The sequence below is a fragment of the Vipera ursinii genome (genome assembly GCF_947247035.1).
Source record: "Vipera ursinii genome assembly, chromosome: 1".
In the NCBI taxonomy this organism is placed as follows: domain Eukaryota; kingdom Metazoa; phylum Chordata; class Lepidosauria; order Squamata; family Viperidae; genus Vipera; species Vipera ursinii.
This window is the reverse complement of record NC_139512.1, coordinates 338,274,381-338,301,789: the sequence shown is the minus strand read 5'-3', so window position 1 is coordinate 338,301,789 and position 27,409 is coordinate 338,274,381. Positions and strand designations below refer to the sequence as shown.

Sequence of the window (27,409 nt, the reverse complement as noted above, 5' to 3'; positions counted from 1 at the left end):
GAATTCTGTTTTGTACATGGAACTAAATTTAGGGTATGCAGGTTTATTAAGTGCACTTTCGAGGAGGGAGAATGCCTGAGAAAAACCTTGCTCAAGGTAGTGAGACTTCCGCGCTGCCTTTTAAGGCACACTGTCATTCACCCATAAACATAAACATGTCCAGATGCATCCCAGTAGTTTGCAAGAAAGATGGAAAGCAGGGGGATGAGCAAGGGGATTAGACTAGAAGACCTCCAAGGTCCCTTTCAATTCTTGTTATTCTGGAATAGGCTAAAAGAAGAGGCTTAAAAGTCAATGCGGGGTCTTCTAAAGCAGGGGTCAGCAACCTGAAACAATGAAAGAGCCACTCGGAACCGGTTCCCTCACAAAAGGAAAAACTGGGAGCTGCAAAAAATGTGTGCACATGCACGTACATGCGCGCATGCGCAGAACAAGGTTTGAAGAGAGGAGCCAAGGCGAGATATGCACCTACCCTGCATATTTGAATTGATTGGTTGAACTTTTTTAGTCCCACTTTTTTTTTTTTTTTTTGGACTGCACATGGCAGAGGACTGGGAGCCGCAGGAGACGGCTGAAAGAGCCGCATGCGGCTCCGGAGCCGCAGGTTGCAGACCTGTGTTCTAAAAGGAAGTCCAAATTTGGGGGAAGAAACAGGAGGGATAAGAAATTCTTGAATCCATCATTACAGCAAGTTTCTTGTAGCCCATGAGGTTACTCAGTGGTCCTGGTATGGGCACAACAGGAACAGCCTAATGACCCCCCCAGAAAGATGAAAAGTCTCTGCAGATTGATGTTGAATCATAGATACAGTCCAAGCTACAGTGCTGAATCCAAGCTTACGTTGCCTATAAAAAGAGAGCAGAAGAAAGAAGTCTGAACTCCCGTCTTCCGCTCCATTGAAGATCATCTCAGAGAACTCTCTCTGAACATCTCTGTTCCTTTTGTCACTTGGTCAACAGCAAGATATACCTCTTGGTACGTGTGGCTTGTGTGACTGAGAATGAAAGTGAAGTCCTTATATTGCTAAAATAAAGCTTTTAAAATTAGTAGTTTCATATTGGATGTTCACTGACTTTGCTCTAAGTCTACATAAAGACTCCTAATTCTTTAGCAGAGGACAAATGTAACATAAATTTGGAATACTAAATTTCAGATTTTGCGGTTAAGACACTGAACCAGTTAGCTTCTGTAGAAGGAAATAAAAATGGACAAGATGGGCAAGGTTGGCAGTTCAGAGTCCAAACCTTGGCCCTTAATTTCATGCATTGATGTTGCAAAAATGGACAGGGCATCAATTGTGCTGCTCTGTCCACCAGCTTGCCTGTTTTGACCCTACATACAGAGATGCTCCTGCATTAATCACAAACTACAGGTTGATGAAACTAAGCTACATTTACACAGGAAGAGGAATTTGAATAACAGGACAAGGCCATCATATCTGGAGATATGGGATGAAAAAGAAGTTGAGGTGACATTAGTTGATAAATTTGAAAAAGAGAAAATAGCTACAGAATGCAGAGGAAGATGATTCTGCTTTTCATTTTCCTGGTTGGGTCATTCTGTTGGTTCCCACTTTTCCCAGAATACCTTCTCCATCTCAGTCTGCCTCTGAAAGATCAATAAAGTACAAAGAAACTATATAATGGATTTTAACATTAGCTTATAACTTTAATATATCAGAAAGATCTTAAGTAACTTTCCTCCTGCCCCAATCCCTTCTTTCTCTTCCCTCTTCTTAATACAAGGATATCTGGCTTTGTTCTTACTTGATAAACTTGCTAATCATTTACCAAAACTTAGATGCTCAATTTATGACTATTTGATGAGTTTTAAGTAGAAGAAACTATCTTTTTTTTTTCAACATCATTCACTATTGTTTAGGTAAGGAAACAGTAAAGTGGCCTGCTACTTAAGCCTCAGGCACACATGAAACTCAAATAATACAAAAAGGAGTAGCTTACATAATGTGACATAGCTACGGTATGCCTGATAGCATGGATTGTGTAAGTGCATGAAAAATACCATAAACATAGGACATCTTTGCAAAGATGTTCCGGAGGGTGGAACTGATTGATGGGCTCAAGCTACTAAAGAGTTGAACTGTAATACGGGTAGCAAATAAATTTGATAATAATACTAATTTGTCCATAAACAAACTTTATTTAATGATAAAAGGTAAAGGTTCCCCCCGCACATGCAAACTCATAAAAAACAAAGCTAAAATGCTCTGAGACTTTAGAATTCAAACTGACAGGTAACTGCCACATAACGACCCAGTCTTAACAATTGTTGATATGACAAAAAAGTCTGGATAGTGGATATGGCAGTACCTGGAGACAGCAGAAGAGAAGATAAAAGAATTGGTAAAGATAACAAAATACAAAGACCTACAAATAGAAATAGAACGACTGCGGCAAAAGAAAGCAAAGGTAGTATCAATAGTATGAAGGGAATTCAGAAACAAGGCTCCATTTATCAATGACAGACACTGATACAGAACTTTTATTATACACATTAGAAAACTACATTATTTTTTGATAATAGTCGCTATTCAAATTGAGGCACTTGTTGTAATGTCTTATAAGATTTGAAATTCCTTAGTAGTCGCTCGGTTGTAAATCTGGGCTATGGGGGTGTGTGATCAAAAACATCCCAACGGAACTGCTTCAAAAGATCTTGGGTGCGTCTAGCAGTGTGCAGGCAAGTATTATCGTGAACCAACCACCACACCGGAAGTGGTGCCATAGAAAATCCCACCAGATGTGAAGATGCCGAAGGAGTACTGCTAGTGAAGTTCATGAAGTATGGTTCGACCATCAATTCAGAAGTCTACTGTGAAACATTACGAAAACTCAGATAAACCATCCATAATAAGCGTTGAGGCATGCTGATTTCCGGTGTGGTGTTGGTTCACGATAATGTTCTCTCAAACACCGCTACCCCTAGACACACCCAAGAACTATTGAAGCAGTTTCGTTGGGATGTTTTTGATCCACCCCCCCTCCATAGCCCAGATTTGGCACCTAGTGACTACTACTAAGGAATTTCAAATCTTGTAAGACGTTATGACAAGTGCCTCAATTTGAATGGCGATTATGTCAAAAAGTAATGTGGTTTTCTAATGTGTATAATAAGTCATGTGTCTGTAAGTGTCTATCATTGATAACCAAACGGAAGTTTATTTCTGAATTGCCCTTGTAATAGGCACCTTGGGTGCAATCCCAAACAACTGGAGCACCACTTGAATACTATCCACACTGACAAATTCATCATCAGTCAATTGCAAAAGGCAACTTACGTACATCTGCCAACACCTCTAACCTCATCAAGCCTGTCCCAAGCAGAAAGATTCTATTGCAACAAAGTAAATTAATTAATATGAGGCATTCCCACAATTAAGAGTTGACCCACTGTAATGTAGTGCTCTCAGCTGGAAGGGCATTCCTAGAGGGCAGGATTGATTGACAAACCCATAAAAAACCTCAGAAGTATGACTCTATTTGTAAGGAACTGACTAACACGCCAGTAAATACAGAATACATAGAAAAAGATTTCTGAAAGGCAGAAAATGGATCCACAATGAGTTGAATTAGTGTACTGTAGAGGAATAAAAGTATGCCCTACACTCCGGGTTCAATATACACATATATGAATTCTCTCTCATGAAAACCTCTGTCTCAATTTAGAAACACGGCATAAACAAACATTCTTATCATGGTTAATCTCTTAATTCTCCCAGTTCTTTCTTCCCTGGGAGGCACTGTGGGATGTGTATCACCTACATGTCTTCCTTCACTGGCAGTAGAGGTGTTGTGTGTGTGTATGTGTGTGTGTATCAAAAAAGTCAACATGGCAGTTGCTGTCAACAGCATATCCATCTGACAGATCATTATAGATGTTTAGGGGGTCCAAAAAAGCATCACTCCACACACATATTACCCATGGTCTTTAAATGCACAGTGTCTGGGTTTCCATAACACATAAAGCCAAACCAAAACACCCATAACTATGGCTTACAGCCCACTATGAACCCAATATTAAATTGGGGTCTCATGTGATAGCTTTCCATCATTTAATGAATATACCACAATTGTGTACATTTGCCACAAAATACTAAGTCACAAACAAGCAAATCACATCATGTTGCGTGAACCTAGTCATGACAATTAATAACCAAAGGTTTATGCCTTAACATTTATGAATTCAGCCAATTCCTTTAAGGAATAGTCCTTAAAGCATGGCTTATCACAATGCTTGAATTCAGCCACTGCAACCCTATGCATTTTTGGTTTAAAAGTGGCACTTTTAACATGAATACTCTATTTAAAAAGTAAAGTCCAGAAATGGCCAGTGTTTGGTAACTAAAGACCAAAGAATTTATGATTTCAGTGAGGGTTGGAGACAAATCAGCACAGGAGATTACAAAACATTCTGCAAACACATCCACAGATAATTTCTACGTTTATTTTTATACCAAAAAAGTTATGTGCAACAAATAAACATTCTTACAATATTTACATGGTTTTAATTCCCCTGTTAGCAAAATTGAATTTCAATCTCAGAATGTCACAGTCCTATGTTGAACCAAAAAATAAAAAAATAAGTATGGAATGACTCCAATCGAGATGGAGATGTTCTGGAGTTTCAAGCACATAAAAAAGTTGTCAGATCAAACATACGAGACAGAACACACATTGAATATTTAGGCCATGCTTAATACATTTTTTTAAAAAAATGGAAACGGAATACTTCATCTTCTTTTTTTACTAGTTTTACTTGGTCGTGTTTAATCGGTCTTGAAAGAATCCAAGCAAATGTTTAATCTGTTTTGACCAATTCTTGTTCATACAGATCGGGAAATATTAATCTGCAAAAAGAAAATCTTTTTTGTCTTTAATCAGAAAATCGAAATTATTTCCTGAAAGTTTCATCTCATTCTGGATTAGAGCCCACTCTAGTGACATTTTCCTTAAAGACTTGCCTTAGTAGAAATATTCCTCTTCCAAGGATATAGATTTCTCTTGCTACTTCTCCTTGATTCCTCCTGAAAATCAAGTGACAGAAACCTTTCCTGGGAATGGCAATATACGGGATGCAATGGAGCCATCTGCTTCATGGATACATTTTCTGGTATCTCAAGAAAGCCGTCATCCATTCAGAACTGCATTACAAGCACTGAGAACCATACTTACTCCCAGGCACGAAGGCTGAGTAAGATTTCTAAGAAATGAAAAAGGGCTTGTCTGACCTATGGAACCCTTGATTTCCTGAAAAAAAGACGTCAGGGCCTTTCCTTTCTTCTGAGCCATCAACAAGTGGGAGAGAGATGGTAGATTTGGGCAGTGGGTGGTAGGGAGAATTAAAACTGATCTTCAAAAAAAAAAAACAACTATCTCCTGGGACACTGTTAGTTAAAAAAAATATCCTGAGCTTTTGTCACTGAAAAAGTTTCCCTCTTTCCTCACTGGCATAAAATTAGAAGTAACTTGAGATGATGAGACAGAACCAAAGAGCAGGGGCTCCTAGGCTTTCAAAACTAAAAGAAAGGAATTGGGAGCAAAGCACAATGAAAGCTGCACTTGCGAAAAACAGGAAAATGCTGCATCTTCCATCACCCGTGTAGGTTTGGGAGTATGGCCAAGCAACCTAGTAATATTGCCACCTTGGAGAGGATGAATTACCTTTGTGGAAGAAGCTGGAAGGCAGCAGAGGGCCCACACCTGCAGGGAGATTTGCCCACCACCTGGTTGCTGGTGGCTTGAAAATATTACAATGGACAAGCAGGGTAGGTCTCCCCTGTGTTAGAAATATTGGTTTGCTTCTCGTAGCCCAGCACTCATTTTTCCAGTTGGACAGAGACGGGTGGCCTATAGTCTCTACTTGTCTAGTCTGGCCTTTAGCTCAAAGTGTTGCGACTGCAGCTGCCTAGGAATTCTGCGAGTTGGGGACCCATCATGTCTGTAGGGGACCAAACTGAGAACGACTCATCCGACACCAACAATGGCTGCTTAGACTGTTTTAACACCACAGAATACTACTGAAATTGGAGATGGGGGAGAGGGGTACAGAAGTCAGGATTTTGCTTAAAAGTACACAAGGTGACTGATACCTTCACACCTCTGTTCTTGGAACAAGAAAAAAATACGAGTCAATGTTTAAAAGGCGTTGACTTAGAAAGAGAAATGAGCAGAACAGGTAACTCTTCAGCAGAGGGAAAAATGGAATCTGCTAGCACTCCCTGTCCAAGGAATTTTTTTTGGGGGGGGGGGGAGTCCTAGGGAAAAAAACTATACCTTCTTTGTATACCCTATAATTGACACTTGTGTATAGATCAGGGGTAGGCAACTATGCAACTTTAGGAGCTGTGGACTTCAATTCCTGGAATTCCAGAGCCAGCATACCTGGCTCAGGAATTCTGGGAGTTGAAATCCAGAGTTCGTAAAGTTGCCATAGTTGCCCATCACAGTACAGATAATGGAAATCTCTACTTAGAAAGATAGAAAAGCCCCATCTCATCTGCAGACAGGTAAAAAAATAAAGCCTCACATTATGTTACATTAATGTCTTAAAATAAAATTTATCAGTGAGGTTATAAACTTGAAAATATTCTCCACATACCAAATGTAACAAAATTTGTAAATTATACTCCCCCATCAGCTCTTAATTTCAAAATTCAAGACAAGCTTTAACTGTACTCTAGTTAATACAAAATGCATTTCTGAGAAACTCTTTGAGAAGGACAAGCAGAATTTAGTGTTTTTAATACATATATACATACACACACACACACATATATATATACCATAAACACCTGTCTTCCTCCATTAGTCTTGCGTTCCACCATAGTTCTGTACATAAACCAACTTGACTGTTCATTTGGCAGACATTTAAATACTGTCAGACATCCCATCCTCAGCAGATGCTGCTTCCATTGGAAAATAAAACCCTGCACTTTCACAAAACATAAGAGAAATTGCATTAATACCTTAATGCTGATTTTTTTTTTAGAAAATGACACAAAAAAGGGGACCCCTTACAGACTCAGGAGGAGGAAAGGATTTAGGCGCAGACTGGATTTTTAAAAGGGAGCTTTGGGGGAAGATCACTTTTCTTGGGCATAAGCAGGAGCAAGCATCGATAGAAAGGAAAGATTTCTTACAAGCAAGATTCAAGTTTTTGACCACAACGCCCTTTGTTGTATTCTGGATATATTCTGGCCTGACCCGATCTTTTTAATTAGCCTGTTATGAACCAGGTACACGGTTATCTCTCCTATAAAAGATGCCAAAATTGCTTTCTACCCTTAATACAAGTCCTCCAAATTTGTTCATCCTGAAGAGCAGAAGAACTGTCTTAGTTATCTCAGGGAGCCCAACTGCTGAATACGCATCACAAGAAGCCTCTGGGAGATCGCAGCATCCATTTGCTTCCAACAGCTGCTTCAGTCACTGAGAACTCCTCTTCCATCCTATCAATCCTGTAACTCGCTCATTCTCCGGAAGCTTCCAGTACTTTCTTGCGCTCCAATGGTAACCAGGCCGCTGCAACAGGTTCCTTGTTCTGCCGCTGCAGGAAGAAACACGGCAACCTTGCTAAGGAGTAGTTCTTCTGGTTTGCTTGGAACAGCTTTGACCCAGCTGCCAAATAAGAAACTGCAGTAATCCTCCAAGGCTTCCTTGTCATACCGAGGCATACTAAGAGGCTCCTGGGTAAACTAAGCCCTAAATCTAAATATAGGCGACAAAATTTTATGTTGTGAGAAAAAGCTTGTCCAGCAGGAAAAGCAGAAGCCAGCAAGGACTGCAGAGCTCAAAGCTGTCCCAATCAGGTCAGCAGCCTGCCTCTCAAAAAATACCCTCAACCTCCAGGTACGTCCTACAAGGAAGTGTTTATGATGCCAGTGTGCCTTGGTATAAGAGAAGCCCAAGAGATCACCACCTACATACTGCAAAGGTCTGATTCATCAAATATGTATGTGTACACACACACACACACACACACACACACACACACACACACACACACACACAAGAACCCTTCTGCCTGGCAATTCCAAAAGCCCCCAATATTTGGTTTGTATGACAGAAGGCACTTGTAAAAAAAACACTGCATTTTTAGGACGATGTGAATGGGAAATTATTTCAACTTACGCTTTCAAGGAGAACCATGACTGAATCTTGGGCCAATTTTTACCATCTATCTGCTTTACCCTAACTGAGGGAAGAGTCAATGTACATCTCCCTAAGACCTTAGCCGAATTTGTATGTAGGCATTTGAAATCGCTCTGCCTCTACAGATATAAATCTATTTATGTCCGTAAACGGTTTCCTATACAAGCTTCACTAAATGAAGGGGAATTTCTCCAAATCATCGAAGCGCCATCCATTGATTTTTTTTTACACACTCCCTCTTCACTTCTATGGAACCAACGTACAAAAGAGCTCACAAAGGGACTGCATCCTAATTCTTCAGTGCATTCATTTACCAGTGGGTTACTGGGATCCAGTGTCAAGTTGAAATTCTATACAGCAGCTAGAAATATTATAATCAAATTGGTTAACACTATTTGGCTGTCTCAAATCTTCTCAAGTACACAGCCAATTCTGCCCCTCAAACTCTATCTATACAGGCTTCCTACTGATGAGGTCTGGGCAACTCAAGATGCCCCATTCCTTTTGTTAAGCATCCCCCAAGACTGTTTCAATCCATAGCAAACAGCTTGGATGTTGCAAGGAAACCCGGCTTAGTACAGGTTTTTTTTTAATGCCACTGAATTCCATTTTCTTTAAACATATCCTAGGGAAAAAGGCATCTTGGCAAAGATCTTTTGTAGCACATCTTCTCCAGGGAAACAAACTAATCTCAATTTCATTTTTTAAAAAACATCTCAATAAGACAATGGACCATTCTTCAAAGTTGCTATGCTTTGAGTCATCACTTGGCTGAGCTGTACTGACCCTTCCTTTCTTTGCCAGGACATAGCCAGTCTTTTCTACCACTATGCACCAAGTTGTAGTAAGTGTTTTAGTTGCATCTATGTGGGTCAAATTCCCTTGGCTACCAATACACTTAATGTAAACAGGGCAATATTTCCCTATGGTACGTATAAAGTCTAGAACAATCATGATCTCCCAGTTAAGACTTCCACCACCTCAATTCACAGTGAGATGGGAGACCTCCTGCAGCCGACCTGGAATATTTGAGGAAGGGTAAAGAAGGAGTAAAGAATATGTCTCTGTGAACTCCTTCAAAGTAGAGTTAAAGCTTGTCTCTGACCAGATTAAGACTTTCACAAACAGTTCCTCACCATAGCTATTGACTGAGAGGTTACCCAGGGCCCCTATCCTTTGAGTCACTCTAATTGAATTAGCTGTGATTCCTGGGAAAAGCAAGTGATATGAATAATAATTAAAAAAAATCTTTTTACTGTGAAATAAACATAAACGGAAGCCAGGCCTTCAAATAGTCAGTCAAAAGTTTGCAAAGCAGTTAATCCTGTTTGGGTGGGAGCTGCCGTTTCCAGGCCTCGTTCAAGTATACTAGTCGTTTGTAGTTGATGATCAAGAGAATGAAGTTCAGCAAGTATGTGATGACACAGACAACGCAGAATTCCTTCAGCACAAAGTACAGAATATAAGATAGGTACAAAGATCCTATTACTGACACTATGGAGGACATCATGAGGACCAGCGCTGCTACTGCACTTGCTGTCATACCTAGAAAAAAGAAGACAAGCAGTTACTGTGGTGGCTTTTTGTTACAAGCAGTTATCTATCAACAAGAACTCAGGTCAAGGGCTTAAGTGCAAAATGTGGTCAAACCTGCCTGGTACCATTTCAAAGTCTTATTAGATCAATCAAGAAGGAGGTTGCTCCTCAACTGGAAGGCTTAAGAACAAATTAATGAAAAGTTGTTCACTGCATGCTGATGTGAAGGAAACAAGCAATGCCTTTTTTCACAGAATTATAAAACCAGAAGAGGCCAGACCGTGCCCCCTGCCAGAATTCAATGTATGGCATTCCAAACCAATGACTGTCCGGTCTCCACATGAGCACATCCATTGAAAAGGAGCCCACCAGTTCTCTGGGTAGCTGATTCCACTCACAAAGTATTTCTAAAATGCTGCAAAGGCAACACCTACAACATCTAATTTATGGGAAATTGTTAACCTACGGCAAAGCTCACTAGCTGAGCAGAATTTATGAGAAATTTAGATACATAAGAAGAGGTTTATCTATTGTTGTTCATAATTTTGATTAAACAGCATTTCCAAATTTAGAGGCAGACTGCCTCTATTTTTCAGTTACTAAATGAGAGAATGTGATCCTCATGCCCTGATCGTGGACTTTCCCAGATCCATCTGATTAACCAGTGTAGGAAATAATCTACTTGCTTAGAAGGACCACATGCTTTGGATCCAGCCCTTAAGACTGATGGCTAGCATCAGAAATGCCAGACAAGCTGTTATCCATCTCTCCCAGTGAGGTGATATGTGAACAATCCATGATAGTCAACAAACCGTGGCTCCGCATAAAGCATAAATGTAGTCTTCACACAAGTTATGAAATACTCTTCATTATATTAAATATGCATTTTCATAGTGTTTGCTCAGTTACAAAACACTCTTTGAAGATCCAAAAGTTACTTCATAACAGAACTGAAAAACTGGTCAAGATGTTGAAGCAGAGGATCTAGGACTCCTGTAGGAAATTCATACACACTCACTGCGGATACAGCTCCCATGTCTCAGGTGAAGAAGTCCTCCCTATATTGTTTTACACAGCAACAATGTCATGCATGGCATTTTTTTAGGGCATGCAAATAGAGAATGGATCCTGGCCACAGAACCTGAAGTCTGATAGTAGGGAGAGTAGAGGAGAGGGAGCGGGAGGATGAAAGAGGCAAGGGCAGACAGGGGTGAACAGGAGCAGACACTGTTACACACACCTGCAAATACACTCACAAAAACAGTATTGTGTACTAATGCATCATGATTACCTGTGCATAATCACTTAAAATCTAATTAATTAAGGTTTGGGGGGGGGGGGAAAGAGACATATTTATTTTTATTAGAATTTTCCAGTCTAGGTTTGTTTGGAGGGATTTTTTTTTTCTTTGCCATCATCTAGAAGCAAGTAAAGCAGCGGCGATTTGCAAGTCTGGCCTGGATCTAAAGGAAGTAGTAAACACACTGTGGAGAAGATTGGGAAGGGAATTCTAGCTATCATAGATAACGGAAGGAGGTAAAGAGGAATCTGATTATCAGCGCCGCCGCACCCAGTTCTCCAATGTTGATTCCAAAAGAAAACCAGCTTTGAAATCCCTGGGAATTAGCAACCTTTTCCAACTTTGCTTTAGGATCTTCAGGCACTGCTGAGAGGACTGTGAATCTGAGTCAGACCAGAGGTCCCCAACCTTTTATGCACCAGGGACTGGTTCCGTGTAGAGAAGTTTTTCTGTGGACCAGAGGGGGGCGTGTTTCCATGTACTGCCTGCATCCCGCGGATGGGGCTTTGCCTGTTTGCTTGGACCGGTTTCTGGCATGCCGCGGCCAGGGATTGGAGACCCCTGACCTAGGCATCAGATTTGCCAGGCAGACATCAATTAAATGGGAGATTAGTGAAGCACATGCTACAATTGTTAGGACTCGATACATACTGTGTAAGATTTTGATTACTAGACTGAAATAATCACAACAAAAAAAATTATATCCTGACTTCTTGCCTAGAGGAGCAAAAAGTAAGGAAGAGGTAGGCAGGAATGAGACATGGTAGTTTGATACTTACCAAGCAACATTTGCAGTATATAGAATATAAGACCGAAAACGCTGTTTGGTTGATTTATTGCACTGTCTTTTCCAAAAATGGAACCTAGTAGGCCAAATCCTCGACCCCATCTAAAAGAAAATAATCCATTAAGTCTTAAGTGGTAAGCGCTTTAATAAAAAATACAGAGCTTATACACACAATACACTTATGTACCCCCATTCGCTATGAATGAGTCAGGTAATAAATATATAGCATTATAGGATGCATGGATGGTGTTCCCTGCTAATTTATTGAACAACGTTCAGACTATGCAAAATCTTGATTTATAAGCTGTGCCTTACCGCATAATCCACAACATACAATAATAAACTATATTCATTAAAGCTACTTTAATTTAATAAATAATGATTAAAGCTGATAAAACTCTCTAATCTAAAACAAATATGCATGCTAGGTCTTAGGGTGATGCGTGAGCCCTAATCCATCACAAACAAGATACTACCTATTATCCAACTAAGCACCATCTTTAGCAGTGTAGATCCTCTCCACTGATCATTCTGAATAATGCAAATGCATAATCCCCAAGGCAAAGCAGAAGAAAAATGTATGCAAATTTCATTTCAAATAGTAACTATCACTGCTACTCAGGATAAGGGGTTTTATTGTTCTTGATGATTTTTGTTTTTATTAGACTTTTCCTATCTGGTTGTTTGGAGGGAATTTTTGGTTTAGTCTGGTTTGAGTTTTTTGCCTTCAAGTCAGGGTTGACTTAGGGACTAGTCTTTGCATAGGTTCCCCCCCCCCAAGATTTCAAAAGTAGTTTGCCCTTGCCTTCTTCCTATGGCTGAGAGTGATTGACCCAAAGTCACCCAGTTGGCTTTATGTTTAAGGTGGGACTAGAACTCACAGTCTCCCACTTTCTAGCCAGAGTGCCTTAGCCACTACACCAAACTGACTTTCAGTAATGAACTATGGTCCTTAAAATAAAATTTAAAATGCCTGGCTGTAGAGTACTTTTTCACTTTCCATTATAACATTTCCTATATACCTATACGTATGTGACTCAGCAGGAACTTCCTCTCCCCACCCCACCCCGCCACACCCCCAAATCCAGGAAGCTTAAATCAGAATACAGGTGAAAAGCAATAATCTGCAGAACTGAATATAGAAGTAAATGAATCATCTGCTTATATCAGCCTGAACCCTGTTGAAGGTATGATTAACTTCCCGATATGCTGAGCAGATTTGTGCACTTCTGAAATCAAGAGCCAAATGGGTGGAGAAGATATGGGTTGAAAGTAGGTGTGCCTGTTTTTAATGCAAAAGGCATCAGGTGTTTTAAGTGTTATCACAATTTTTTAAAAAGAGAAATACAGAAAAATACATAAATTAAAAGAAAAGAGTAGAATCCAGCGATTAACAGATAAAGAATCCTAAGCATTAATATACTAAATTAATATGTTACCTAAATATATATCTAATCATACAATTAATAGTATATCAAATTATGCAAAGAAATGTGTCCATTCTTCTAAGATATTTTTTATAAGAAAGAACCGGGTTTATGCCTTTGCATTTCAACTGAAATAGGGCTTAAGAAATGCTGCATTTTAGGAGCCTGAGGATCCTTATGTCAGTTATGTGAAGAGTAGATCGATTTGCCCAGCTTATAGACAGTTGGGAGTTTTTATTTAAAAAGTTTAAGGGATTATAATATTTTTCAATAATTTGTGGAACTGCAAACCACATTATGGTTTAGTGCAAGGTGTCATTTTAGCCTAGAAGGCTTACAGCTCTATCACTGATTTGATCTTTCACATATGAAAGGCCCAGGCTTCAAGGCAAGGAGACATCTCCCGTAGAAAGCCTGGAGAGACATTTCTACTCTCAGTAAAAATGATAACTGTACACAACTGATAAGTGATCAGTATACAAAAACTGCTATCTGTTCAGAGACCAGAAAAACCAGTTAAATATCCCCAAAACTATGTCCAATCACACCTCTAGATTAAGAAGTACATATCTGATGGGGGGGGGAGAACCCAGTTAGACTGGTAATCCATTTTTAACTAAGCTCCACTCTGGAGTTATTTTCAATGAATGAAAAGGGGCAAAGAAAAAAGACAAATTGATTTAAACACACCAACTTTAAAATATTACTCCAAGAAGTCTGCTTTACTGGTTAACCCAGTTATTGCATGTATAGCCTTTACTGTGTGAATGAGTCTAAGCCACCTGAGCTCTAAAACATGGGGCTTGTGACCCAATTCAATGAACCTTTTTCAGAAATGCACAAACACTGGCAACTTGACACTAATCACAGACTAGTGTGCAATATACAGACCCATATAAAACAGAAGTCAGAGTTCTAAACTTAGTCACACTTTGTCTTATGCTTGACTATTAGCATAAGAGTTTGGCTGCTCAAGACAACACTACAAAATGCTACATCTTGCTGGGCCACACTATCTTCTGCTTAGGAAGAGTATTTATATTGATTCTTAAATTTTTGCAATTTTTTACAACAACTGAGGACAACCATTAGTAAGCAACTACCGACCATAAAAGTCAGATTGCTTGTGGGTAAATGACTTTCACCTGAGTAAAAATGTTCGTTGTAAAGTAATTGTGCCACTCATCTATTCTCTGCTCTTTTTCACCCCATCCTAGGAATTAAAAGGAGGCTAGTGGTAATAGCACATGTTTTATGTATAAGTGGTACCCTTTGATTCTGGCATCTTCAGTGAGAACAATTGCAGATGGAGGGAATAGATGGTACATTGAATAGGGACACTGTTTAGCTGTGCAGAATGGGCTGCAGTAATATGACTTACAAATTTATTAGTAATGGCTTAACTTAGCCATCTGTGGCTGATTCAATAAATCATGATTAAACAACACATAACCCAATGGTACTATAACCGTACTCAGTGGGAATGATGGGACTTTAATCCAAAACTTCAGGAGGGCAGCAGATTTACAAAAGGCTGAGCACAGAACACTGGGTGGAGGAACCAGTTACCAAATATATGATAAGGCAAGTTGTACACTTGTATTGTGTATTCATTTTGATTTATATATTACTTATCTTTTATATTTAATTACATTTATACATTGTCCGATTGCTAAAAACTCTAGGCAGTTCACAAGTAAAAAGCAAAAAATAAATAAATACAATAATTGCAAAATTAAGGAAAATGAGGGCAAAAAATGCAGCAACAAAGCACATTCCATTCATTGGAAGGGGCTATCCCCATCCTAGCCCGAGGCCTTCTGATAAAATAATTAAAAAAGCAATGTGGGGCCACCGGGATGTTTGGGGGACCTCACTCCAAAGAGCAAGAATTAGATGTGGCCAAATTTACATAATCCAATGATCTTAAGATGGTTTATGAGTCCTACCCAAAGAAAATCCATGAGTACTATTCAAGACAGCAAATTAATTGCCTTCAGACCATTAAGTAAAGATTTTTTGTAAAAGCTTCTGTTTCAAGTCAAATCATATTAACACACACATTTTATAGTACTGATAATGGATTGATTTAACATCTAAGAGGAATTTTCCCAGTGGTTTAGGCACATTAAAATTAAGGTCTTGTGGTTTGATTTTTGAGTAGGCCTTTGTGACTGAATTGTGAAAGGGGTTATATGCATTAATAGAGATAGCAATGTTCTCAACAGCTCTTAATGTCCGTGGTAAAAGAAAAATGGAGTTGAAGTAAGGAATTGTAGTGAAATGTCAACTTCTGATTCAGAAAATTCACATCTTCATTTGAGTCCAATTCTTTTGTGCAAACTTCCAGTAAGATGACAATTGCCAATTAATAATGCCTTTCCAGACTACTGCTCAGATAACTTCAACTAAATTCAGGAGTAAGAATTAGTTCATAAACGCATCCTGGTTAAAGCAATCACTGTCAAAATATTATTTTTCTCCATTTGAATGTATTTTAGTAAATGCTGACATTATTTTTAACCGAGTTGACTTACAAGCAGAATTTCTAGATTCCTCAGTAAGTTTATGGAGAGTGACAACTTCTCCAAAAATTTGGAGAAAGGGAGCAGACGTTCAGTGGAACAAGGAGAGTACAGAATTAGAAAAATATTATTTGATGAAACAAGCAAATAAGCTTCCCATTTTCTCGTTTGAACAGTCAACCTCAACTTTACAACCACCAGATGTGCTTGGATTCCACTGTTCACATTTCCTAACTGTTCCACTATAACTTTCACAAAGTATCTGAACAAACAAGACGGTGGCTCAACTCATTAGAAAACATTTATTTGAAACTTGGCAATAGGTATGCAAAGAATACCTACATTTTGTCAATGCTATGAAGATAACAGAGATCGGCCTGACCATAACCTAACAGAGAATTGATGAGTACCACATGAATATGCATCTATTGTTATTATTACTAGTACATTTACTGTTATTACTAGTAGTAGTACAGTTAGTCAGATGTTTAAACTAGATTTGGCATTTTTATCCACCACCACCTACTGAGTCCTTCCCAATGACCTAGGATAGGCAACTATTGTTGTTTAACATTAAAGGCACTGCCATAGGATATAAGTTGTTCCAAGTAAACTTGCTTTTTGCAACTGACTGACGGTTATTTCACCAATACCGATAGTGTTCAAATAGTGTTCCAGATGGTTTGGGATTGCACCCAAGGAACACATTACTATAGGTACTACCTTTGTTTCCTTTTGCCACGTCGTTCTATTTGCAGATCTTTGTATTTTGCAACTTTCTCCAGTTCTTTCTCTTCTGTTCTGTTGTTTCCAGGTACTGCCATATTCACAATCCAGACTTTTTTTGTCTTTCTTATCGACAATTGTTAGGTCTCGGGTGTTAAGTGGCAGATGCTTGTTTGAGTTCTAAAATCCCAGAGAACTTTAGCTTCATCATTTTCTATTACTTTCTATTATTTTGTGGTCCCACTGGTTGTTGCATACAGGCAAATGGTATTTCCTGCAAATGTTCCAATGAAGCTTTGTTGCTGCTTAGTCAAACTATTGTTTGTAGTCACTCTGTGTGATCTTCTTGCAGCTGCTAATTACCTGGTCCACTGATTCTTCAACTTTTTATTCTTGCCTTTGAGTCAATGTTGATTCCTATTGACTGTCTGGAAAGTCCCCGCAATTTTCTTGGCAAAATTTGGGAAGTGGCTTGCCATTGTTTTCTTCCTAAGGGACGTGGTGGCTTAGTGGGTTAGGACGCTGAGCTTGTCGATCAGATGGTCGGCAGTTTGGCGGGTCGAATCCCGAGTGCCGCGTAACAGAGTGAGCGCCTGTTACTCATCCCAGCTTCTGCCAACCTAGCAGTTCAAAAGCACGTAAAAATGCAAGTAGAAAAATAGGGACCACTCCGGTGGGAAGGTAACAGCGTTCCGTGCGCCTTTGGCGTCTAGTCATGACCACAGAGACGTCCTCGGACAAGCGCTGGCTCTTCGGCTTTGAAACGGAGATGAGCACCGGCCCCTAGAGTTGGAAACAACTAGCACGCATGTGCGGGGGAACCTTTACCTTTACCTTTTACCTTGTCATTGTTTTCTTCCTATGGTTGAGAGAAAGTGACTGGCCCAAGATTATCAAACTGGCTTTGTGCCCAAGGCAGGACTAGAACTCACAATCTCCCAGTTCCTAGAGTGATGGCATAACCACCAACTATTATTCATACTATCAGAGGGGCAAGAAATTACACTCAAGCATTCTCCATTATGCCCAAATACATATTTAGTTGAGAGATCCCTTTCTCTAACCAGCAACTGCCATCAGCAGCCATGAAACTATGAAAGGAAGCAGCAGCAGCATTTCCACTTCATTAGGCCCAATCCTTTGATTACTACATGTGGAATTAATAACCAAGAGATACACTTGCTTTTTTCCTCTAACTTTAGTTCCTTCTGTATTAATCCTTTCTGATCATAAGCTGTAGGCAACAACATTTGGATTTCTGATGGTACAAAATTCCTGGAAGCTTTTTTTGACTCAAAGGTGAGATCATTAGTAATATCTAAACAGAGAAACACAGATCCAGATGCAAGTGGACAAGAAACCAACAAGGCTGCAATAATGTAAGGACAAATGAAAAAAGTGGGAAAGGGTCATCCTTTCCTTTGTCTGACCTGTACATTACAGATATTGCAATAGCCCACAAGATTTTCTTTCAAATATACAGTACATATAGTTGTTTACGGAGACAGAGATAGAGAAAAACTTTTTGGCCCAAATCTAGCCAAAACTCTATGTCAAACTTCTTTTCACAGAGAGGATTAGACTAGAAATTAGTATTATTTGAACATGCAAGGTAATGAATTTGTTGTTGTTGTTAGCTGCAAAGTTGTGTCCGACCCATCGTGACCCTATGGACAACGTTCCTCCAGGCCTTCCTGTCCTCTACCATCTTCTGGAGTCCATTTAAGCTCACGCCTACTGCTTCAGTGACTCCATCCAGCCACCTCATTCTCTGTCGTCCCCTTCTTCTATTGCCCTCAACCTTTCCCAACATAAAACTCTTCTCCAGTGAGTCCTTCCTTCTCATCAGGTAGCCAAAGTATTTGAGTTTCAGCTTCAGGATCTGGCCTTCTAAAGAGCAGTCAGGGTTGATCTCCTCTAGGACTGACCGGTTTGATCGCCTTGCAGTCCAAGGGACTCGCAGGAGTCTTCTCTAGCACCACAGTTCAAAGGCCTCAATTCTTTGGTGCTCGGCCTTTCTTATGGTCCAGCTTTCACTGCCATACATTGCAACTGGGAAGACCATAGCCTTGACTATACGCGCTTTTGCTGACAGGGTGATGTCTCTGCTTTTTAGTGTGCTGTCTAGATTTGCCATGGCTTTCCTCCCGAGGAGCAAGCGTAATGAATACAGATATAAATAACAGTGCATAACTGGACTGAAAGGTTCTGTTATATTATTCTTAGATTACTATATACAAAAAGTTAAAAGTTACAATTGGTTTTCTTGCTTAAGTCGGATTAGCTAAAGTTATTTGATGCTGGCTCTAACACCTTCGGTTCAAATTTTTTCAATATTCAAAGCCAGTTTGATTTGTTTGTTATATATCCATAGCAAGAAATCAAATAAAACAAATCCATGGACACAACTTCAGCAAGCTCCCCTTTGTCACTTTTCCTTTCTAAATGTCACACCTTTACTGCATCACTATTTCAACCAGTTTACAATTTTACAGACATTTCCCAATTCTAAATTGAAAAACTACTGGAAAGTGCTTTTTATACACAAATGTCCAAGTTTCCTATAGCTGTAAAATTTCAGATATTACTCAACTTCTGAAAATTTGACACTTGTAGAAAATGCCCTCTCACTATGTCTTTGCCTAAGATTTAATCTCCCACAAGCCTAACAATGCAAGGGAGAAGAAACATGTTCTGCCGTGCTAATTTGTTCTCTGAGAAGAAACTTCTTTTTCAGTAAAGAAGAAAATAATCAGATCAGGCATCCAATGCAGAAGAGTTATCTCTGACACTGAGCAAACAAATTCTAATTTATGTTTTTAGAAAAGAGCCCTGGTTCCTTTTCTCAATGCAAAGAAAGCAAATACAGTGGCAGAAAAGGAGATGAAACACAGCAAAAACCTCTCCTTGGTTCTACCCACTTTGAACATTTCTCAGATTTATTACTAATCCATGGTCTGTAGAAAAATGAATGTAGTCCTCCAGCTAAAGTGGTTCACCAGTGCTGTTCTCATAATTTTTGTAGTCATCTTATATGATTAACATTCCTTTATTTACTTAGTTTTTGTGATCTAGCCCCTAGCCTGAGGTTATTCTGTTTTGAACTGACTGTTTAGATTTGACATCTTACTCTCTAACCAAGCTATGATAACAACACTACCCGTTAATTAATGTGTATTAGGTGAATGTGTATTAGGTGAAATCCAAACAATACTTGTCCCTCAAACCAGCACAAGACACAGATACTAGAAAGGTGAAGATAGGTCACTCTCATTGGGAAATTTTTATTGGTCAACAGGGAATAGGGGTCAAAGACTCTCACCGTATCTGGTTAGGAAATTTAGCTCTGAACATAACTGGAAAGATAATACCATGGTACTGCCAGGAGCACTGTGGGGGTGGGGGAAAATGATAAGTCAAATAGCAAGGATTCTAATGTTTCCATATCAAAACTCTACTGAAATTCTGCTAGTAAGCAACAGCATAGTTATATTTTAGAGACAACTACAGGCATTGTTGAATTTAGTCTTCCTCTACGTACATTTGACTTTTCTAAATGTTTCCTTTCCCTAATTTTTACATACCAACTGCTCAGTTCATTCAGCGAAGCTCTGCAGACATCACCAGACAAAAACGTATCACAACTTCGGTTTCACACCCCACATCAGTGAATGCAGCCATACCCCATTCTTTCAACCGGTGGTATGCGTACCACCTGTGGTACATTAACACCTGGCAGGTGGTACACGACCATCCTAGAAAAGTGGTAGTGGGGGAGGGGAATGAGCTGAATCGACGGCAGCACCACACAAGCCTGAGCAAGAGACGGCTGGAGCTGCAGGGCTGTCAAGGCTCAGCAGAAGCCCGGGATAAGCCCCCGGCTCCAGCTGATTGGGACTTCTTCTGATTGGTGCTTCTTCTGATTGGCCTTCTTCAGGGCTCAGCAGAAGCACCAGGATCAGCCCCACATTCCAGCTCTTTCCTTTGTGGGGAAGGGGCCAGGAGGAGGGAGGAGACTTCCATGTTCCTCAAATCTGGGGCAAAGCAAAGCAACAGGAACCGGAAGTTGCCAATCACCTGGCTGACAGTGGCAGGCTCGGCTGCACGGCACTGGAAGCGTAAGGCAAAGGCGCCCTGAAAACGGACCAGAGGGAAAGGAGAGCAGAAGGGAAATCTGAAACACTCCCCCCCCAAAACCCCCCACACCTCCGGACAGCCTTTTCCCCTCTTTTTTGAATGCCCTGATGGTCCCCTGTGATGGACGAGGGGGGTAGCGAGAGAAGGCGGCCAGCTAAGGGGGCTTCGACCTGTACTTCATCTTGAACAAGTAAGTGGCCAGGTGTTATAGCGGCTGTGCAGGATGAGGCTGGGCTGCACAGGGTGCTTTGTTTTTGGAAGGGTTGCAGCAGCCCTGGCAGTTTTTCAAAACTGCAGGTTTTTTCCCTTTGCTTTGGGTGCCAGTTTGGAGAAAAGACGCCTGGTGGATGTCGCGTTCCTCTTTCCTCTGGAGAAGGTTGAAGGAAAGTTTGGCTCCTTCACTGGTTTCTCTTTTTGCAACGTTGCTTTGTGTGTGTTTTTTATTTTGTTTTGTTTTTGGGGGGGGGTTTAGCAAAGAGCAGCTGTCAGCTTTAGCCTGTTTGGTTAGACTTTACTTTCCGAAGTAAATCCCTCGCTCAGCTTCCCTCATGGGATACAATTCCCATGGAGCAGCTGTTTAAGACAGGGTGGGGAACCTTGGCTCTTTTATGACTTGTGGACTTCAACTCCTAGAATTCCTGAGCCAACCATGCTGACGAGAAAGGGAAAGGTTTCCAAGCTGAGCCATGCTGGCTCAAGAATTCTGGGAGCTGAAGTCCACAAGTCATAAAAGAGCCAAGGTTCCACACCCCTGGTTTAAGATCTCTGAACTCCGGAGTCAATTTGAAACTTGCTCCATGGCTGTGATGGATTATTGATTCAATCAGTAATTCGAAGTTAAGCATCTACATACCCATGAAAAAGAAATACCTTTGGGAAATATTAAACAGGCAGGAACAATAGGAAAAGAAGTAGAAAACCTAGCCCCAGAAACCAACTGTTACAAATACAAAAGGCTACTCCAAAAGAAACATACATTTCCCTTCTCTTAGAAAAGTCAAGCAGAAAAATAAAAGTACCAGAGAAGAGGGGTGTTTCTCTCTCTCTCTCCCTCCCCCCCCCACTGGCTCAGTTAGTAGCCTCAGGCAGACAGCCAAGAAACACTAGGTAAAAGAAACAATGTAGCTATAAGCTGTAGCCTTGAACAAACCGAAAGAAAGCTTGACAGGTTTGCCCTATACACACATAGAAACCAATAACATGATTAACCCCAGACACACCAGCACCTACAACAAGATTAACCTAGACACACAAAAACTTCATCAACAAGTTATTTCCTTCCCTGGGTGATAGGATTAATCAATCCTGCTGAAAGGGGGGGAAAAAACCAAGCTAGGAAATTAAGGAGAACAAACTTCTTGCAAATCTCATCAAAACTTAAAATAGGAAAAATAGTATAAATTGTACTATGCTTTTAGGTTATTTTTTTACTAGCTAGTCCAGAAGTCATTGCTGAATCACTTCTCTGTCTGGCTTCTGTAATAAAATCCACTTTCTGGGCAGCTTGCTTCGCTCAGTGTCAACTATTTTTATTTTTAGCCTATTTTTTCCTCTTAAGTCTGAGTTACTCACTGTTCCTTTGTTCTCCATTAATGAAATGCACATTCTCTTTTTTCTATTTTTGCTGCTTTTTCTGCAGCTGCAGGAATTGTATTTACAGAGGAAATGAAATGCTTGCTCATGTTATTTGTCCTACAACTGACATGATGCATTGTGTTTAGGTAAGAGGTTTGGGGCTGTATTCTTAAATATTGTAACTTTGAACAGTCACTAAACGAACTATTGTAAGTATAGGACTACCTGTACTTTATCACTTTTTTCCTTTTTTTGGTCAAGTTTTTGACACCTTGCTAGGCGACTGGTGGTACTTGGATATTACCATATCCTAAAAGTGGTACAATGGGTGAAAAGGTTGAAAAGCCCTGCATTACCACATGCTCTCCTTCAAGCACATCCAGGCACTAAGCATAGTTATAAAATCAATTTATCAACACTGATTAACAACCTACTCTAGAGAAAATATTTAACAGGGTAGAGTAATGGAAAAGTCCATTTCAATATTCTGAGCTTTCTTGGAGCTTTTCCATTTAATTCAGTTGTACAGTCTTGAAGCTTCCTAAAATTCACTCACAAAATATAAACAGGAAATGATTGGCAATTACAATAGGTTTCACAGATCTGTCATTATCAAACAAGTTTGATAAATAATGAATTTCTCATTAAAACCATTTTTTGTGTTAGTAAATTTGTAACTAATAGTAATGCTAGTAAATAAACACTGCTCAACTAACCTACTTGGTATGTTACAGTTTTGCTGTTATCTGCTGTGCTAAGCTTTTTCACCTCATTACTTTTTAATATTTCCCTTCTCCTTTTTCTATCCTTTCTTGTTAATTAAAAACAGCATTCAGCATTCTGATAAACTGATCCAGAAAAACAATCAATACTCTTTGCATCTCTAGCAATGATTAACAGCTCTGTAACACAGGCCAACGTTATTAACAAGGGAGACTTTAGGGAGAGAGATTAATATTGAGAATGACTTATTTCTGCGATTCTTGTATTAGTAAATAAGTTTTCAATCACGGAGCGGTTTTAAGCAAAGCCTCAGGGCCGAGGAAATACCCCTCAAAACTTGAACGACTAGTGAATTTGAATCAGAATCATTTTGGAGAAAGGATGGGTAACTCTACAAACACTCAGCAGCTCTTCTAACTTTCGAGCAATCATGGTTAGCCAAATCCCAAACAGTTCCTGGTGGCTTCCGCCTCAACCCCCACCCGTATTCTCCCGCTTGCTTGACCTGGAGGAGATGGCAGAGGAGCACCGGACACGCTCGCTGAGGTCACAGAGTGCCTGGTATTGGAGGTCACGACCCTTCTCACGCTCTAGGTGGTAGGCGTAGAGCGAAAGAATAATTCCGGCCAGACACACGACGTAGCGGGCCACCCGCTCCCAGCGCGGCACCGAGACTCGCAGGAGGACGGGCGCCGCCATCTTAGCCCAGCCCTCGCTTAGGCGGACCCGGCAGGAGACTTCTCGCCCCTGTGCGCGCGCAGGGCACGCTACAACACGCCGAAATGCGGAACGCGCGCACCACTCGTTCATTGGCTTGCCGCCGTAAGGAAAACCACGCCCACTGTGTCCTGGCGTCGGCTGCTTGCCGGGCCATGGGTGTTTCTCCTCCTCTTTTTTTTTCCGTTCTGAGAAGAACGTGGCGCTTTCCGTCGTACCAGAGGCGAAACCAGCTAACCAATCATTCGTGAGCGCGGGAGGCAACCCCGCCCACCTGCCTCTTAAGGCGTAACAACATCGCGAGATTTGCAGTTTGAAACAAGGAGTGGAAATCTGGTTTTGTCTCTTGCTCTCAACTAGCTGCGATTTATTGTGTTAAGATTTTTTCAATGATTTTGTGACCATATATCTAGAATAGCTTGCAAAATACAATAGCACACCTGCTCAACTATGGCTTATTAAATAAACTGACTAGCTGAATTCATTCATCCAGCAATCAGGGCATTGAGGGGGCTAGAAGGGGGCAAAAAAGAAACAGTTGGGAGTTTTTGAATATGTTTAGCCTGGAGAAAAAATTGAGTAGCGTGATAATTGTGAAAGGTGAAAGCGCACCATGAAAGCGCACGGGTTTAAATAATAAAGTAGATTTTGGTGAGTCATCAGAAAAAAATCAACGGTACAGAGTGCTTTGGGGGGTGGTGCTGAAAGTGTTGAAATAGAGGCTGGATGGACATCTATTAGGGATACTGTAGTAGATGATTTATGTCCCTTATTCTTTGAAGGTCCAATCCATATATTATCTTATTCAATAAAGGAAAAATGGTTGGATATGTAGTTGAATCCATGGCACACATAGTATTCTCTGCTAACAATAATGGAGCTACGTAAGTCACTTTTGACACATTTTGGAAGTGGAATCTGTCAGGCATTTGTAGCAAAACCTCCAGAGAAATTCCCAGACACGGAACATAGTGTAGGTTAGTATCGAGGTTTGAACTCACCTAAAGGCTTTTAGATACATGACACAGCACAACTAGATTAAGAATCTTTATTGCATTCTAGCATGAAGCCATACAAACTAATTGATTGCCCTCTGTTAAATTCTCTGCTGTGTTCTGCCAATATAAAATCATGCATGCATGCTGTGGGGAAAGTAGACGGAATTTTGCTCCCTCTCTTCAAACACTAGAGCAGACATGTCAAACTTGCAATGTCACATGTTGTTGCACAACGTATTGGGACTGTTTTGTCATTGCCGGCAATGGGGCGAGCGTGGCTTCCATGTGACTTGTCTGGCCCATGGGCCAGCAGTTTGACACCCCTGCACTAGAGCCAAGAATTACTGAATACAGCTGACTGGAAGGAGAACAAAAGAAAGTATTTAACAGAATACATAATTATGCTGTGAATTCATGTTTATTTGTGATGCATGGTGATGACCAGTTTCAAAGGTGATCAGATAAACCCACGGAGGACAGGTCTCTCAATGGCTTGCTCTATTATCTCTGGGTCAGAGTTAGCATACCTTCAAATACAAGCTGACAGAGAGCAGTCGCGGTCTCATCTGCAGAGACATGTGCTTTAATTATTTTGAGAAACCAAGTGCTGGTCTAGAAAAGGCCTTGATGGTTTGCAGCAAGGCTGCTGTTATGGTTTTCTTTCAAGTGAAGTCTCACTTCACTTCAGCTCAAAGAAACATCCAAGGCAGTTTGAGTATTCTTCTTTTGTAACACTATCATTGTTTTATGTGCTTTAAGCAGAGACAGCTTGTCAACTAATAATGAGGAAATATGGAGATAAACTTTGTGACTAGAACTTGAACAAATAGAGCCTTCTTTATGCCAAGCAAAGATGATTCTGGTGATAATTTCAGAGGCACCTGCTGAAAAAATATTCAAGGCCTTCTCTGTATTGTTTCGCCTTGTCTTTGTACTGTACATTTTTATGTACACAATTCTAAAAAAAGTTAAAAAAATAGAATGACCATTTTTGTCTTTTGTTGTAGAGCAAGGGTGTCAAACTGGCAGCCCAGTCACATGTAGGCCACACCCACCGCACCTCCGCAAAGGCAAAAAACATGATACATCACAATAACGTCACATGATGTGATCAAGTTTGACACCTGTTATAGAGCAGCAGACATTTCTTCAATATTTACTAGAAAGTTTTCATTTTTTTGAAATTTAAAAATGCACTTTTCTCATTTGTAATTAATGACTCCCATATAGATTGAAAATTCAAACTGTAATTATACTTTAAACATAGACTGAAATTAACAGTACAGATCATAAACATTTTCATCTTCTTTATACTGTAGAAAAGTATAAAGAATTCCAGGAGTTGAAATCCACATGTCTTAAACTTCTCAACTTACAGCAGTTTAGTGACTGAAGTTACAACAGCACTAAAAAAAGTGACTTGTTATCCTTTTTCACACTTGCAGCATTCCCATGAAAAGTCAGACACTTGGCAACTCATATTTATGACAGTTGCAGTGTCCCGGGGTCATGTGATCACCTTGTGTTATCTTCTGACAAGCAAAGTCAACAGGGATGCCAGATTCACTTAATAACCATGTTAAACTAACAATTGCGGTGATTCACTTAACTATGGCAGAAAGATCATAAAAAGAGGCAAAATCACTTAACAACTGTCTCACTTAGAAATTTTGTAGTCAATTGTGGTCTAAGTTGAGGACTACCTGTATTGTAGAATAGACGATAGAGTTCCAGGTCACCCAGTTTCTAACCTCAGAACTGCGTCACCACGGCAATAAGATCCGGCTCTGTGACGCAGGTGGGAAGGACCCACCTCGGCCTCAGCCAATGACAAGACAAGCAGAGAGAGAGAGAGAGAGAGAGAGAGAGAGAGAGAGAGAGAGAGAGAGAGAGCATTTTGGGGCGGAAGGCGAAGCCCAGGCGCCGTCATGCGAAGGGGGAGGAGCGGCACAAGGGCGTCCATAAGAGCGGCGCCCTCTTCTGGGTCGGAGGACTCCGAGTGGGAGGAGGAGCGCGTGGCGCGGCTGCGAGAGCGGGCTTGGCGCGATGGCCCGCGGGGTCCCGGATCCGGCGGGAAGGGACGCAGCCGCCGCTCCAGGGAACAGCGCACCAATTGGCGCGTCCCGGCCGGCCACGAACGGAAGATCACCGCCAAGATTCGAGCTAGCTTAGCCAAACGTCGCCTCCAGCAGCGCCCGGGGAGAGGACCTAGATCTGCCCCGCTGCAACCCAGAAAACGCGCAGAAGCCGATGCTAAGGTGCGGGGCTTTGCTGGCCGGTCAAACAAGCATGGTCCCGCTCTCAGAGCCTTCTCCGCTCTGGGTGCCTTACAGATGGGATAAGCTACAGTGCCTACCCTCTCCAGGCTGCACGGCTGATAGTCATGGGAATAAGTCTTGTCCCCCCCCCTCCATACTTGTGCGCTTTGTATTCTTTGCGCTCCCTTCCCATTTCGAGAGCAATAGAATTGTAGAATCGCTCAAGGCAAGAGCCTTATATTATCCCAGTCAAATAGTTGTCAGGTCTATTTTTGAAAAGACTCAGTGATGGAACAAGGATTGGAGCAATAATAAGGGCGCTTCAACTTTATTTATAATAATAGATATGCTGCCGGAAGCCCAGTTCTCATCTTCCCCAGTACTTCTGATCTCTCTGAACAAGATCTCCAAAATACATTTTTGCTCTCTAGTTAAGCTTTACCTGCCTTTCAGTTACAATATATTCCCCTTCAAAGGAGCTATCATGTAGAGCAAAGTTTCACAGCTTGGGAATTCTGGGAGTTGAAAT

General features: G+C 40.7%; 2 protein-coding genes across 11 annotated transcripts in view; one reads left to right on the top strand and one right to left on the bottom strand.

The window, feature by feature from the left end:
• Positions 1-27,409, top strand: part of GUSB (glucuronidase beta) — a 53,510-nt gene that overhangs the window by 25,208 nt on the left and 893 nt on the right. The window lies entirely within an intron of this gene.
• VKORC1L1 (vitamin K epoxide reductase complex subunit 1 like 1) lies at positions 53-23,639 on the bottom strand. Of its 10 annotated transcripts, none has more exons than XR_014491043.1 (5): positions 23,413-23,639; positions 11,787-11,896; positions 4,982-9,716; positions 1,510-1,608; positions 53-845 (listed from the first exon to the last, which is right to left on the bottom strand). XR_014491043.1 is itself a non-coding variant. In XM_083351414.1 (4 exons), the coding sequence occupies exons 1-4, from the start codon at positions 23,604-23,606 to the stop codon at positions 7,446-7,448; spliced, it is 477 nt and encodes a 158-aa protein (XP_083207540.1). In that variant the 5' UTR covers positions 23,607-23,639; the 3' UTR covers positions 4,445-7,445. The 10 variants fall into 10 exon arrangements, 2 of the variants coding, with proteins under 2 accessions (XP_083207540.1, XP_083207539.1); XR_014491044.1 differs by having other exon boundaries at positions 53-1,608; positions 4,982-5,044; positions 6,803-9,716; XR_014491046.1 differs by having other exon boundaries at positions 53-1,608; positions 4,982-5,044; positions 6,812-9,716.